At 38.8% G+C, this 16,550-nt stretch overlaps 1 protein-coding gene across 4 annotated transcripts in view; it reads right to left on the reverse strand.

The window, feature by feature from the left end:
• Nucleotides 1-16,550, reverse strand: part of KCNIP4 (potassium voltage-gated channel interacting protein 4) — a gene marked incomplete at its 5' end in the record, with an annotated part of 1,187,261 nt that overhangs the window by 2,304 nt on the left and 1,168,407 nt on the right. For all 4 annotated transcript variants that reach the window (XM_082611091.1, XM_082611092.1, XM_082611090.1 and 1 more), the window contains 2 exons: nt 2-106; nt 1,995-2,102. In XM_082611091.1, coding sequence (XP_082467217.1) covers nt 2-106; nt 1,995-2,102 — 213 coding nt within the window. The remainder of the gene's footprint in view (nt 1; nt 107-1,994; nt 2,103-16,550) is intronic.

A 16,550-nucleotide genomic window follows, 5' to 3' on the forward strand; every position in this document is an offset into this window, starting at 1 on the left:
CCTGGAAAAATGTTTCAACGTGTTGTCTGGGAGCATCTTCTTTGAGGACAGGATATGTGCATTTACCCATCATATCATATATCGCTTTCATTATATCAAGCATTTCCTGAAAAGGAAAAGGCAGTCACATGAAGCCGCATGCAACATGAAAATAAACCACTCCGAGAAGCTTTGACAGATTATTCCTACTCAATTTCAAATTTTTTTATTTTTCTTTGATTCTTCATTATATGTCTTGGTTGTCCCAGAGGAAAAGCCAATGGCCTTATGCCTTAAAAGCAGCAGAATCAGAATGTAAGGATCAAGTCGGATCTTGGTTTCAAAATGAATGAAATTCCCATGCATCTAACATGATCAGGAAAGAAAGATTCTGGTTTAATGTTTGGACTTCTGTAGACTTCACATTGGCTATCTTTGCTTTATTGAGTTATTATATATTTTATATGTTGATTATCAATTTCTGTTTATTGAGAATAAAATAAGCTCCACATCATGAGAATTACACTAAAACTAACTGATAAGTCTCAAAGCTCATTAGGGTTTTCATTGTGTTTTTCCTACTATGGCTTTAACTAAAGTCACACATGTAGATTAGTCAAAGTATGACCCTGGAAACACTTTGAAATTTTAATTTTTTTAATTAAAAATCTAGTTTTTGATTTGTAATTTTCAATCTTAGTGAAAATAATATCTAGTTAACCTAGACATTCAGATTTATTGTTTACACTTGTTTTCTTCATATTGAAGTTTCCACAGAAGAGTATGGATTAAGTTGATAATATGGATGTAATATATATTTACTTCTGAGAGTATTCAATTCCATTTTAAATGATAAAGCAGTTTGTAGTTTGTAAATTTTACATGAAGCCCTTTAAGATGTTTTGAGCATAGAAGTTTGTTTGACATAGAATTCATGAGATGTGTTGGGTATAAATGGTAAGAACAGCATGTTTATGTTAAACATAGAAAGGGATAGAAAGGGATCAAAGGACCAAGAGAAACCTAATATCCTGGAGGCACCTGAGTACTAAATGTTTATTGTGTACTAAATATACAAGAGACACTAAGTATCCAGGAGATATGCTCGATATACCTGAATACTTAATACTCATGAGGTCTCAATTCATCCACCCGTTTGTGAGACCCATCTGGCCCCATGTGTCTTCTGCTCAACAAATAAAACCCATGGCCATTGATCAGGTTAATTGTCACATTGTAACTGTGGTCAGGTGAACTTGTCCCTGTGTCTTCAATAGAGCAAGTTGATGTCATTGGCCCAAGATACCTTCTATTTGAAGAACCCAATGCTCAAAACTCAACTCGGGGGAAAGCTAGTGAGAGAAAGAGGACATATGGACATTGAACCACATCCAGGCTTCAGGTAATGTGGTCTTTCAACCCTACCTCCACTCCATCCTAAATTGTTATCTTACCCCATTCCTCCCCCCTTGCTTCTTGCTCTGTTTTAAATTAATTTATTAAACCACTTGATATGAGCATCTGAATTTGGTCTGTGAGGCTTCTTTTTTAGATAGCCAATGTGGGAGTTTATTTGGGGCTCCACTATCACATCAGGTCATCTCCCACACAGTACAGGTCACTACATAATCCACACGATTTTAAAATTGCATCTGTTTCCATATGGACTGCATTATATGATAGAAAAAAGGTTACAGGCCAAATATTCTAACGTGTGGATATATTTTCTTCCTATTTGATTCCAACTACTATCTTTATTCCATGTACAGTATTCATTAAAACGCTATTAGGAAATCAGGATGTAATCCTTCTGTTTTATATTTACTTTGAAGATTAACCATAAACTATTTCTAGCATTCCAAATTTTTCATCAGAATATTTCCCCAGCACTACGGAAAATATTTTAGACTTCCTGAAAAAGTGATTCTAAAATAATAATTGCGATTGTTTAACATTTTGAAGTGAAAAAATGAAAATGGTCTGAAGGCTAGCTGTGTTGGTGAGGCATTTCTTACTTCTTTAGTGATGTAGCCATCTTTATTTATGTCATACAAATTAAATGCCCAGTTGAGTTTTTCTTGTACTGTCCCCCGGAGCAAAATGGAAAGACCCTTGATGAAATCCTAAAAAAAAATAAAAATACAATTTGATATGACATTTCTAAAAAAGAAAGTAAAACACAAACTCTAATAAAATTCTCTGTCAAATGATGGAAGCAAGGGTTACAACCCTCTGGATTTTGAACCATTTATTTAGCAAAATGGTCCATGTGTTCCTGATTATCTTTTTTTTCCAGAGATTTTTTTTGTGGGCATAAACCACTCCTTAGGTTTAATATTCTTACTTTCTAATTGGAAACTGTGACTTAAATCAACTGTGGAACTGGAAATTGTGCCAGAACAGACACCCAAACAACAAGACGCATGTGTATAAGTGGTATTACTTTCCACTACAAGTGCACACAATTCTTTTACTGAAAATAATGTAATAACATTGTAACTTAAAAAATACAAGCACATATGTAACACACTTCCCATGAGCAAGATCTGCGAACAAGAAATATGGGCTGTCCTTAAGATATAGGCCAATTGAAGCCTTTATTTAGAAATCAAGTTATAATATGCATGGGGGCAGAAGTTAAGAGAATGGAGCTGAAAGCCAGGCTGCCTGAATTCAGATCCCAGCTGTTTCATCTGATAGCTCTGTCCTCAGAAAACTTACCATCCTTTTGCCTCTATTTTCACATCTGTAGAAGGAAGATGTTAGTATCTACTTCTTAAATTTTTTATGAGGATTAAAAGAGTTAAGCTGTTTATAACAGTGTCTGGCAAGGGCATCGGCTATGTGTTTGTCCAAGTAAATGGAAACCTCAGTCAGTATCACTGTTAGAATGATATGACTGAACCGCAGACAAACCAGATTAACTTGATCAAATTCATATATATTTGTTTTTCTGTAGGCAGGGTTAACATTACAATATGGTGAATTCTGATCTCACATAGAACTGACAATCTGTTGTTAGGTAGGAATGAAGGAGCAGAAGGTGTTACCAAGTCCAAGCTTTCTCTGCTCCCGGCAGGACAGGCCAGTACATCTGGAGATGAGGTGTTGAGGCAAGGAATATGACTTTATTGGGAAAGCCAGCAGACCAAGAAGATGGCAGACTAGTGTCTCAGAAAGACCATCTTATCAGGGTCTGGATGCCAGTTTCTTTTATAGAACAGAGAGGGGGAGGAGGTGAGGAAGTAAAGTAAAAAGGCCATAAGTCTTGCAAGTATCTCCACATCCCTCCAGCCTCAGGGAGGGGATGTGTTAATGTCTTCTTTTCTTGCAGCCATTCACAGGTGGACAGGGTCAGGATGCTTCCCTGAACAAAGGCACTTTGGTTTACCATTCAGGCAGAGGGGCAGTGTTCCCCGAGGCAGGCCATTATGTATAGACAGTATCCTTTTAGTGAACAAAAGCACCGGGGAAGCAAAGGCTAAAGTAAAAGAAACAGATCCAACACTTAGTCAGATTTTGTTCTTCCCTGTAACAAAGGGAAATGCAGAAGTGGCCTCTGGGTGAATTTGTATTCTCTCTACATTTTTACATTCCAACATTTTGTAATTGTTTTCCTGTCTTAATTTCTTTAAATTTTTTTTAAATGGGTGACATTCATGTAGTTCAAAAATTTAAAATATATAAGATTACTGATGAAAAGTATTCCTCCCATTCTTGGACCCTAGTCACCCTATTTCTTTCCCCTAGACAACTGGCATTAGTAGCTTCTTGTATTCATTTCCAAAGAATTTTTGTGCATATACAAGTGTAAGGCATATTTATTTACACAAATGATAGTCTAACAGGCTCTTCTGTACTTTATTTTATTTTTAACTTAGCAATAAATCTTGGAAATAATTCCAATCTTTTTTCACTGTTGCATATGTATGAATGTATCATAGTTTATTTAACCAATCTCCCATTGATGAATATTTAAAGATTTCCAATCTTATTAAAAACAAAGCCACAAAGAGTGACCGTATACATACATAACTTACATTTTGAACAAGTATATCTGTAGGATGAGTTCCTAGAAGTGGAATTGCTGGGTCAAAGGATGTGAACATTGGTAAATTTTATAGTTATTTTCAAATTTCCCTCTCAAAATCTGTATATGAGAATAGTATAGCTTGTCAATACTATATGCTATCAAATTTTTTATCTTTTTCAATCTTAAGGGTTAATATTTCTTGCTCAGATTACTTAAAATTTGTATTTATTATGAATAAATTTGAGCATTTTTTCCAAATGTCTTGATTTATAGAAACTCTTCACATATTAGTGAAATTAGCCCTTGTCTGGGATATATCTTCAAGTATTGTTTCCCAGTTTATCATTTCTTTCCATTTTTATTATGTTGATTTTTCTAAAGTAGGCATCTTTTTATTTTTATATTCTGGATTTTGTCAGCCTTTTACTTTATATTTTTTGGTTTCTGTCATATTGAAAACACCTCTCCCATTCTGAAGTTATAAAAGGATCCTCCCATGTTTTTGTTCTAGTACTTTTAAGGTTTACTTTTTTACATTTAAATCTTTATTCCATTTGGAATTTACCCAATGTTTTTAGATAGCTGTCTGGTTTCACAATATTATTTGTTACCCACTGATTTGAGATGCAAGATTTATCATATCCTTAATTCTTTTTTTTATGTATTTATATTTCTGGGACTTATGTTTTATTTCATAGTATATCTGTTTATCTAAGCACCTCTACTACATTGTTTTAATTATTAAAAGATTTTAGTAATTTTAATAGCTGTAAGGGCTGTCTCCTCTTAATCCTTCTTCTTCAGCTGTTTTCTTTCCATTTTTCCTTATTTAAATATTCCACCTGACCCCTATTGGGATGTTTATTGAGCTGGAGGTAAATTTACAGATCAGCTTGGGCAGAACTGACAGCTACATGTTGATGAGTCTTCCTATTCAAGACAATAAGAAACCTTTCCCTTGTCCAGGTCATATTTGTCATTGAGTATATTACTTTCCTCTTGCTGCTGTAACAAATTACCACAAATTTGGAGGATTAAAATAATACTTGTTTATTATCCTCCAGATCTGGAAATCAGAAGTCTGAAATGGGTTTTACTGGGTTGAAATCAAGTTGGAGACAGAGCTGCAGTCTCCCCAGTGGATCTAAGGATAGAATTTGTTCTCTTGCTTTTTTCAGCTTCTAGAGGCCACTTGCATTGATTGGCTTGTGGCCCTTTCCTCCATCTTCAAAACACAGTACTCCAACCTCCTGTTGTAGTTATCTCCTCTTTGCTACCCTGATCTTCCTGCCTCCCTCTTACAGGGACCCTTGGGATTACATTGGGCCCATTCAGATAATCCAAGATGATCTCCCCATCTCAAGATCCTTAATCACACCTGCAGAAAACCTCCTTTACCATGAAAGGTAACACATCCTACGTCCGGACATTAAGATGTGGACATTTTTGGTGGGTCTTTATTCAGCACACCAAACTCTAATACATTTTAAGGCCTTTTGTTTTTTCCAAGTTGTTCTTTCACATTTCTTAGTCATATTTATTTCTAGGTATTTTAATCCTTCTGTTGCTGTTATAAAGGAGGCCACAAGAATTCCTTAGTAGGCAGAGAAAAGAAGAGATGCAGGCAACAAATCTTGAACATAAGTTTCTCAGGAGGTAAGAGAGGTCAAGGGAAGAAAGCATTTCACTAGGAAAGGATAGTTCATCTTGATACGAATCTGCTGGGGAATGAAAAGAGCTTACTGAGTCGGCAACATGGAGGTCGCCAGTGACTAAAGGGAGAAGTTTCAATGGAGGGGAGGGAGCAAAGAATGATAGAGACTGTTAGAAAATTCACCAACCGTGGCTGCATATGAAGACAGAGGGACAGGGCTATATCTGAAGAGGAGGACAGGATCACAGAAGAGAGTTCTGAAGATGAGCACTTGGAACACTGAAGGGAAGAATCTAAAAAGAGGAAAATACTAAAGATGTGTGTGTGTGAGAGAGAGAGAAAGACAGAGAGAGAGAGACAGAGAGAGAGAGAGAAATGGACTACTCCTGCGATGGTGGGAGAGATGGAGATGGTCTGCCCTGGGAAGGGAGGAGGCACATTTCCTCAGCTAATACAGAAGGAAGAAGAACACCATGCAGATGCCCACAGCTGAGAAGAGGTGGGAAGATGAACCAGTCCTCATCTGAGACCTTTAATGGGTGTTGTCTGCTTGGGAGTGAAGGACATGGTGGAAAGGTTAAGAACTGAAGGTTTGAGGAGAGAAAGAGGCAGCTCTGCTCCTGGACAATAAAGTGACTTGTGCAAATTACAGGAAGCTGCAGCTCCCTCAAAATATTTTTCTGCCATCTGCTGGAAAATTGTTGTAATATATTTTAACCTGTAGTATATAATATACTGTAATTAAGAGGTAATGACCCTCCTTGGTGTTGTGTAGTATACAACTTGCAAACTATATAAGCTTTGGCTTTTTTGGAAGGTATAAAATAGTCACTGCAGAGCATGGGAAGGTAGGCTTACCAGAGAAGGATTGCTGGACAATTTTGAAAAGCCAGATGAGGTGGATGGTTATCAATATAATCCTTACCTGTCACTTCATATCATAAAGTAATAGTTATATGCCTTTAGCTAAAAAGAGAGGCTGGACACAACATCCATGAAGATATGCTTAGAGCATTGGTTTTCAAAATGTAGATTGCTGCAGAATCACCTGGAGGGCTTGCTAAAACAGCTTGCTGGGTCCCACCCCAGAGTTTCTGATTCATTAGGTCTGGGGTGTGGGTCAAGAATATACATTTCTAATAAATTCCAAGGAGATGCTGATACTGCTGGTCCAGGGATCACACTTCGAGAACCACTGGCCTGCAAGAATCATCACTGGCATTGGCCCCATCACCAAGCAGAATAAGCCAGAGCAACAATGAGAGATTTAAAGTCATGTGTGGACTTTTGTTGTTTGCCTCCCTAGTTGGCCCCTATTTTCATTTGGTGCTCCATCCAATTCTGTGGAAGCGCACTCCATCTGTGGCTCTAGTGATGGAGCCATGCCCTGGGCAAAATCAGGAAGCACCTTTTATTCCTTTGGTCAAGGCAATTGGATCTGTGGTTGGCCTGCAACTGAACCCAGGCTACATGAGTGATTTTCAGGACTTCTGCTAGGAAGGGGTATGACAGAGATGCTTTTTCTTTCCTGCCTGGGGAAAAATCAAGCCTGGAGCTCAGGAGCTGCTGGCATCTTCTTGTAACCACGAGGGAGCCCACCCTTAGGTTGCAGCCAGACCTATCTCTGGACTTCTTTTTTTTTTTTTTTTTTTTTTTGCCGTAGGCGGGCCTCTCACTGTTGTGGCCTCTCCCGTTGCGGAGCACAGGCTCCGGACGCGCAGGCTCAGCGGCCATGGTTCACGGGCCTAGCCGCTCCGCGGCATGTGGGATCTTCCCTGACCGGGGCACGAGCCCGTGTCCCCTACGTCGGCAGGCGGACTCTCAACCACTGTGCCACCAGGGAAGCCCTGGACTTCTTATTCTTATGAGCCAATACAGTTATATTGTTTTTGTTAGTGTATGATTTTCTATTATTTGTAAACAAAAGTACCCTGATTCACAAGCTGACATCTAATTCCCATCTTTCTCTTAAATACTATGTATCCTGAAACTGCATACATTGAAAGATAGCTATGAACTTTGAACACCCCTCTCTCTTTTAATATACCATCTTGCAGGATGATATCAATAAACAGTTATTTCAGAACAGGAAATAACTATTTGTGCAAAAGGAAAATGAAAGACTCAAGGTATCTTGTACTGTTCTTACTCTATGCTTTTCTGAATGGTAATTGAAATCTGTCAAGCAGGAGTTACAAGGCTAAAAAAAACAACTCTCAAGAGTACTTTTCACAATCACCTTACTTTTGTCTGTGAAAGGTTACATCTGTTCCCTAATGTACAAAACTGATAGATGGGGATTGGTACTGAATTCTGGTTTCTAATATCTTATGATAAAGGCAATAGAAGGAAAAAGGCATAGAGATGTGACCCTATAATAACCTAGTCTTGTTCTATAGTTAGCTCTATTTATCGACCAAACCTTTAATTGGTGCCTTAGTACTGGTTACATACATTCTGCCCACCATTCCCACACTAGGAGCTGCATCAAAGACCCAGCCTTGAGAGAGCATGTGTTATTCAGACCATCTAGATTGTATACATGACTGGACCCAGGTAAGGCCTGGAAAGTCATACATGTGTTTGGTATATTTCTTACTTTATGCTTGCTTTTACATTTTTAGGAAAATTTTTAAAGTTGTTTATTTTCTCTGATATGACCTCCCTTGACTGGAGTTAAACTTCCATAGTGGTTGAAGGATACAATTTCAGGTACTACCTAAAGTTTGCATTTGTTTGGAACTAATAAAAGATATCAACGTGTCTAAAAAGTAAAAATGTATATTTCCCAAGATTTGTAGCCTAATTTTATCAGGTGAAAGAGATAAAATACTTACCTTGATTGATATACAATTCTAGTTAGGTACTTTAATATCTTAAAAGATGAAAACAGCCACATTAAGTTAGAGGAAAGTGGTCTGATCTCCCTGAAGGCCATTAAAAATTAAATAAGTTTTAAACAAAAATCACAAATATATAATAAATGTATATGTAAATATCATGCTTGACTTATGTAAAAAATACAGAAAACTATAGAAGAAAGTTGCAATCACACGTAATCCTATCACCTGTTCACATTGAATATTCTCTATTTTTTTTAATGCATACTTTGGCATATACTTATAGTACAAGCCATATATTATATATAAAATTCTGTTTATTTCACTTAAATTACAAGCATTTTCCAATATCACTGACAATTCACTGTGACATCATTTAACTAACTACAAAGTAGGTTTAACCGTATGAAATTGCCCATATTTTTTATCATATTTGCCAAGAATTTCATATGATAGTTTCATATGGTCTAATTTAATAATACTAGCACAATGAATTTTGGACACTTTGGACCCCAAACCCCAAATAAGAATTACAATTTAAATGACAGCCTAGTACTTAAGCAAGCATACACACATACACACACACACACACAAAATCATACACCAGAAACTAAAGTTATTAGTCTATTTTCATTTCTCTTCTATTAATTTTTTAGTACTCTTGTTATTAATGTCTAAGTCAATTTTACCACCTGCTAATCATTGCAATCTCGAGTGTGAAACACTGCTTTGTCTTGTGAATATATTCTAATTTATTTAACCATTCTTTCTTATTGTACATGATGCTATAGTAAATATTTTTCTCCAACTATTTCCCATCATTCTGACTTATTTCCTAAGGAAAGATGTGGAATTCCTGGGTTAAAGGGCCCTGGGAACACTGAAATTTATTAGTAGTAATGAGGACAGTTTATTGATAAGTGTGTGGGGCTTGGTATTAGGCAATTTCTATGCATTACTTTATGTCAGCCTCACACAACCATAGTGAATAGGTATTGTCGTCCTTATATTAAAGATGGAGGCTCAGAGAAAATATGTGACTGAGGCAAGGGATGCAGCCAATGAGAATTAGAGCTGGAAACTGAACCCAGAACTCTGACTCAAAGCCCAGGCTCTCATTTTGTCTAGAAATGAAGCAATGGGCTGTGGTTACACAGAAAAGTATGATATAAACAAATGCTACATCTCTTTTTTCTGATACTATAGGACATAATTGTAGGGTGATATGAAACAGTGACTCACAGTGATTACAATTTTACTAATAACATTTGTAGGACATTTGGAGGTACCAGGAATTCATAATTCTTGCCATGAAATGACATGCATAAATGAATTAGAAAATGGCCTTAGCTTTTAAAAAGGGAAAGTGAGTCAGTGTGTGAATACATGTGTGACTAGGAACAGGATAAGAAGATAAGATCAGCTGAAGAAGAATCCCAACAGTTAGAAGCCCAGGAAACAGAAGAAAAGAGAGTGAGCAAGAGAGAGAGAGACAGAGACAGGGAGAAATTGATATCAGTTCTCTGAGACTGACCAGTTGTTATACAGGATCACTAACATTACTGAGCATATTAATTGTGCCAGACCATTTTCTAAACTCTTTAGATTCATCATTTAATCTGACAAGCTTGTGAGGTATCTATCCTTATTATTTCCATTTTACATTGAGGAAATTCAAGCACAGAGAGATTGAGGAACCTGCCCCAGGTATCCCAGCTAGAAGTGGTAGAGTTTGGATTGAGCCATCTGACTCACAAGCATGTGCTCTTTCAGATGAGAAGAGATTTCTGGCACCTCCTTGGAGATTGGAGTGTTAAAAGAGGAGACTGAAGAATTCTAGGACCGGGACAGAAAAGATAGAAGATGAGGCTGGAGCATCTTGTAGTGTCCAAAAGTAAGGAAGGAGCAAAGAAAGAAACAAAAAAAATAAACAACCACAATGATGGGGCCATGATGAAGCCAATCGAAAGAGCTTCCAGTGGCCCAGCTGGAACAATTTAAGCAAAAAGATAAGATATTGAACTATAACGCAAGTATAAAATATATGTCCATTAGTACACACCGATATGAATCACTGGTGGAATACATTCATAAATGGAGGAGAAGAGACAAATCCTTCTCTTCTTTGGAAGAGAAGAATTCCAAGTCAACTATATGTATACTCTACCTTTAAGGAGATGGAGCATAACTCCCAATCTGTAAGTGTGATCTGTGCATAACTTCCTTCCAAAGAGTATGGTTTGGAAAGAGGGATAAAAGAGTAACTACAGTAAAGAAATTACCAGCACTACTTCAACCAGGTGATCAAGGTTTACATCAAATGGTCATAAATCATGTTGATACTATGGACTCTTGTTATGTAATAATAAAAGCACCTTACCTCTGTGGTCTTCCTCCTCAAAACACATATCCCTATTCCAATCATGAGAAAAAACATCAAGCAAATCCCAACTGAGGGACATTCTGCAAAACCTGACCAAAACTCCTCAAAACTGTCAAGGGTATCAAAACAAGGACAATTTGAGAAACTGTCACAGCCAAAAGGAGCTTAAGGAGACATGGTGAGTGAAGATAATGTAAGAGCCTAATAGAATTCTGGAACAGAAGAAAGGCTTTCGGTAAAAACTAAGAAAATCGGAATAAAGCATGGACTTTAGTTAATAATAGTGTATCAACATTAGTTCATTAATTATAACAAGTTTACCATATTAATGCATGATGTGAATAACAAGAAACTGGGTGTGAGGTGTATTGGAACTCTGTACTATCTTTGCAGTTTTTCTGTAAATGTAAAACTGGTCTAAAATAAAAAGTTTATTTAAAAGATGATTTAAAAAAAGAGGGACCTGGGCCTCCCTGGTGGCGCAGTGGTTGAGAGTCCGCCTGCCGATGCAGGGGATACGGGTTCGTGCCCCGGTCTGGGAGGATCCCATATGCCGCGGAGCGGCTGGGCCCGTGAGCCATGGCCGCTGGGCCTGCGCATCCGGAGCCTGTGCTCCGCAACGGGAGAGGCCACAACAGTGAGAGGCCCGCATACCGCAAAAAAAAAAAAAAAAAAAAAAAAAAAGAGGGACCTGACCTTCAGACTGTTGAAGCAGATAGAGATATTTATTGGATGCTTTTTCTCTTGTCTCTCTTGTAATAATCTTCTGCTACCCCAACTTTCATTAAACATTTCAGTGTATGATAAGAGGGATTCAAAGAACTTGCCCTTGGGGGCCACAGGAGTGTGGTTAAGGGCAGCCATGGCTGGAGGAGCTGGATACCCCATAGCAAGACTATAAGGACGGAGCAGGCCAGAAGGACAGGGTCACAAGCAAAAACTAGGACACATGCAGCATGGCCACAGTCCTTGGGGATCAGTAGAAATGCATGGGTGAGGTCCAGGTTAAAGAACCTTTATGGAAAGAATTGTTGGATTCTACAAAAATTAGTCATGAAAATGGGGGAATGTCAGCTCCATAAGGACAAAAATTTGTCTTTTGTTCACTGTTGTATCCCCAACACCTTGAATATATACATATATATGTTTTTTTTTTAATTTATTTTTTGCCGCCCCGTGCCGCATATGGGATCTTAGTTACCAGACCAGGGATCGAAACCACACCCCCGCAGTGGAAGCGCATCGTCTTAACTACTGGCCCGCCAGGGAAGTCCAAAAAATATTAGTTAAATGAAGGAACGAAATGAAAGGACATCTCAGCTACATTTCCCTTTACTTTGCCAAAGAACAAAGCTCCTGGAATGGGCACAAGAAAAGAAGAGGAGAATTATGTGGACAGGTTGTGTAAGTGTGTGTGTGTGTGTGTGTGTATGTGTGTTGAGAGATATAATAATAAAACTTAATGAGTTAATAAATCTAATAAAATGGAATTCTGTACCTATTGGTAACATTGCCTAAATAATTCCCCTTGATGCCTGACATCGCAAAAGAAAATAGCTATTTAACTTGACAAAAATGACTCATCCTAGAAGGAAAGTTTTCCTGTAACCATAATTGATATTTGGGGAGAAAAAAAAACATTTTTTCTCATCACTGTGAATGACAAAGGGATTATTTTGGGGGGTTTATAATGCCTCCGGGGGTACCACTCACATTTCATTCTGTCATAATTGAACTGTCAGTGAATGGTGTTTCCTGGAAGCTCTGGACTGCGGCAGTCCTGCTGTCAATCATCAGTCACCTGTAGTAAGCAGGGATAGCTATTCCAGAATTGTTCCAAAGGAAAAATACATTTTCAGACTCAGCAGTTCAAGTAAACTTGCCATTAGGGATGTGCTCAGAGGAGTGCACTGCTCTGATGGTGGTAATATTCTAGAAAAGGTAACTGTTGAAATGGTGGTAAAAGTTCAGGGTTGCTTTTGCAGTCAGCAATTGGGTCATTCAGTAATCAGTGCGTGGGATGAATTACTGAGTGGTAATTGTAAACATTGGTGATAATACTCAGTAATCAAATCATAGAAGACCATCTCAGATGTCTTCCAGCAAACATAGTGCCTGAGTATCTCCCTCTGCAGGAGGCAATCCATTGTGCGGGTTAAGAGTGGGGGTTGGAAAACTATGGTCCAGGGCTCAAATATGGCCCACCATGTGTTTTTGTTAATAAAGCTTGATTGAAACACAGCCATGGTCACTTATTTCGGATTTGTCTGTGGTTTCTTTTGTCTACAACAGCAGAACTGAGTTGGTAGAATGAAGACTATATGGCCTGCAAAGCCAAAAATATTTACAGTTTCGTCCTTTACAGAAAAGTTTGATGACCCCTGGTTAAAACCAATAGGTTTGGGCTTCCCTGGTGGCGCAGTGGTTGGGAGTCCGCCTGCTGATGCAGGGGACACGGGTTCATGCCCCAGTCCAGGGATCCCACATGCCGCGGAGCGGCTGGGCCCGTGGGCCATGGCCGCTGAGCCTGCGCATCCGGAGCCTGTGCTCCTCAGCGGGAGAGGCCGCAGCGGTGAGGGGCCCGGGTACCGCAAAACAAACAAACAAACAAACAAACAGAAAAAAACAATAGGTTTTAGAGACTTAGGTAGAGCTGGGGTTCAATCCTGGTTCTGCCATTTACTAACTATATGACTTTGGACAAGTCACTTAACCTAAGTTTGTAATTCCTCATCTCTAACATGTGGCAAGTAATACAGGTCCTTTATTTTTTATCTGCAACTTACCACCCCCATCCAAAAATTCTTTTGTAAACTGAAAAAGAAAAACCTTTACCGGGAAGACAGGGGAGGTGGTGAATTTTGGTGCCAAAACTCATCTGATGCCAAAACCTGAACTGAAATGGCATGAAAGTATTCTAATATCTATCTATCTATCTATCATCTATCATCTCTATTCTTTATCATCTACTAGCCATTATCTATCCATCGATCCCATTAATCAGAAGACATTAAAAGCTATTTTAATACTTCCAAATCATAGTAGCTTGACACAGTATAAGCTTATTTACCACTCAAACACAGTGAAATAAGAGTGGGGATGGGGTTCTGTTCCATGCAGTCATTCAGAGATCCAGCCTCCTCCTACTTTGCTGGAAGGCAAACTGAAATATATAACCTCACAGTCTCCATAGATGGGAAGACAGAGGAAGGAGATGTGGTCACTTCCACTAATCTCCCAGTGGTCAAAACTCAGTCCTGGTCCCACCTAGCTGCAGGAGAGGCTGGGAATACGGCCTAATCATGTGATCATAAAGCAGAGCACATGGACATTGGATCAGTAGCACTCTCTGCCATATTTATTGTTTATCATAGTTTTACTGAACAAATGTTACACCCTTGATTATAGCATACTGCAGACCCTGCAGGAAACATTAAATAATATAGAGTATAGGCACAGCATTACGTTTCTAAAATCTGCAAGACTCTGAATGAAACTCAGCTGGCTCCAAGGATTTCAGATGAGGGACTGGAGACCTACATATTCCTCACCGGCAGGATAGCACAGTTGCTAAGAGATGCATTCTGGGCCAGACTGCTTGGGTTTGAATCCTGGCTCTCCTACTTTCTAGCTGTGTGACCTTGGGCAGGTTGCTTAACTTCTCTGTGAATCTCTTTCCTCATTTGCTAAAATGACAAGTTACTATATGTAATTCATTCAGTCCAATGCCTGACTCATAATGAGTGCTAAACAAGGGTCAGCTGGTATTATTGTGTGTAGCTATTACTACTGTTAATGTTATTTTTACACACTTAGTACAGTGATTGACACACATTAAGCGCTTGCTTTATAATCAGATGGAGAGCAATCTTTCGGAGCATCACAGACAGAGCAATCACCTGGCCTGTGCTTGAATGTTTTCGGTGTTATAAGATCACTGTAATAAGATGACCAATGTCATTCTTAACTGGCTTCATTAGAAAAATCTCCCTTGTAGAAACCACTGTGGTTAACATCTAATAAATACTGAGGACATATTTGGTGCCTGGTACTCAGCCAAGCCCCTAACTGACATCACTTTGTCATCCTTCCTTTACCCTGTGAAGTAGCTTTGCTTGCTGATGATTCGCAGAGAGGAACACTAAGTCCAGAGGGTTGAACTACTCAGCCCAGGGTCTCACAGCCACTTGGTGGTGAAGGGGTTTTAGATCCAGTCATATCTGGATCCAGGGCCCCTCCTGTCTTACTCACCCTACCCTTCGGAATTAAGCAAATTAAGTAGGAAACTTCCATTTCCCTTTATCTCAGAATCAGGATGGTCTTCTGCTGTGCGTCCCAAGATGCTATTGTTACCCCAAATATGTTCATTGACTAATCATTTCTGTTTTCTAGAGACTTTTCAGGTAGGTAATCAATTTAGAAACATAACTGCAATAACTTAGCTTTAAATTTGATTTTGATTTAACATTTATTAATTTAACCATTGGTTTGTCTTTAAAGAAAACAATGTTTTTACCAACATGCTTATAGTATATAGCCATTATAACTAATATCCCAAATTATAACCAGCATTCATCACAATTACTGTGATGAATATTATGTATTACAATAGCGACATATGCATGGTTCCATATCATTAACACCAGACTAAATTTACATGTGAAATTGGATACAATGTGCTATAAGTAATTGATGGAACTTTTCTGATACATTAAGTAATTTCAAGTAATGAAATCACTAGCAGTCTTTGCCTTACTCAAACTAGCTATGAAGGATTTTATTAGGTGAACTAGAATGTTTGACTTTTATGTTATGGCTAAACTAAGGCCGGTGCTGGAATTAACCTTGTTGGTAAAGTGCAGCAGACACTAATACGATGTTGATCATAGGCTGCCACATCGGAAGAAACATTACAGGGGACTGGTACCTATGACAATCTCACGTCTTCCCCACTAACCACTGCTGCCACATCGGAGTCAACCCAACTGCCCTCGCCTTGACCACTGCCAGCTTCTCCTCCTATTCTCCCGGTGATATTTCTCGGTTAAGTTGTGAGATGACACATTGAGTTTCCTGGCCCAGAATCTTCATTTTAGTAGCACTCAATCTCTATGAGCATCTAGTATGTGTGAGGAAGCCCTTTGCTGCCCCAGGGCCAAACTGAATGACCTCTCAGCAGGCTGCACCTCCCTTTTGTCATCCTGACTCCACGAAGTGTTGAAATGTAAGTCTACCAATTTAATTTTAATATCTCTTGAACTTGTCTCCTCCTCTCCAATGCCTTAACTGTAGTTGGGGCTGACATCAGCTCCTGTCTGGACTCTTGGATAAATAGCTGCTAATTAGACTTGTTTCTAGGAACACAGCCCTGATACCTTAACTTCCCCGCTGAAAATTCTCCAAGGGCACCTCACCTCCTGCAAGATAATTCAGCCTACTTAGCATCCTGCCTCAGATGTGTCAGGATCTGTCCTCCGCCTCCTTACACAGCTTTCCTGTCACCCTCCTCTTTTGTATTCCACCTTCTAGGTGGTTTACAAATGCTTTCTCTTCATTCCCAGGCCTCTGCCTCACTCCCACTGCTTCCCATCCTGAGCCATTATTTTCTTGAGCATCTTCTGCCTGTCCTTCAGACCTAGATCATCAAGTCCATGGGCAGGC

This window comes from Mesoplodon mirus (genome assembly GCF_964341445.2).
Source record: "Mesoplodon mirus genome assembly, chromosome: 2".
Lineage (NCBI taxonomy): Eukaryota > Metazoa > Chordata > Mammalia > Artiodactyla > Ziphiidae > Mesoplodon > Mesoplodon mirus.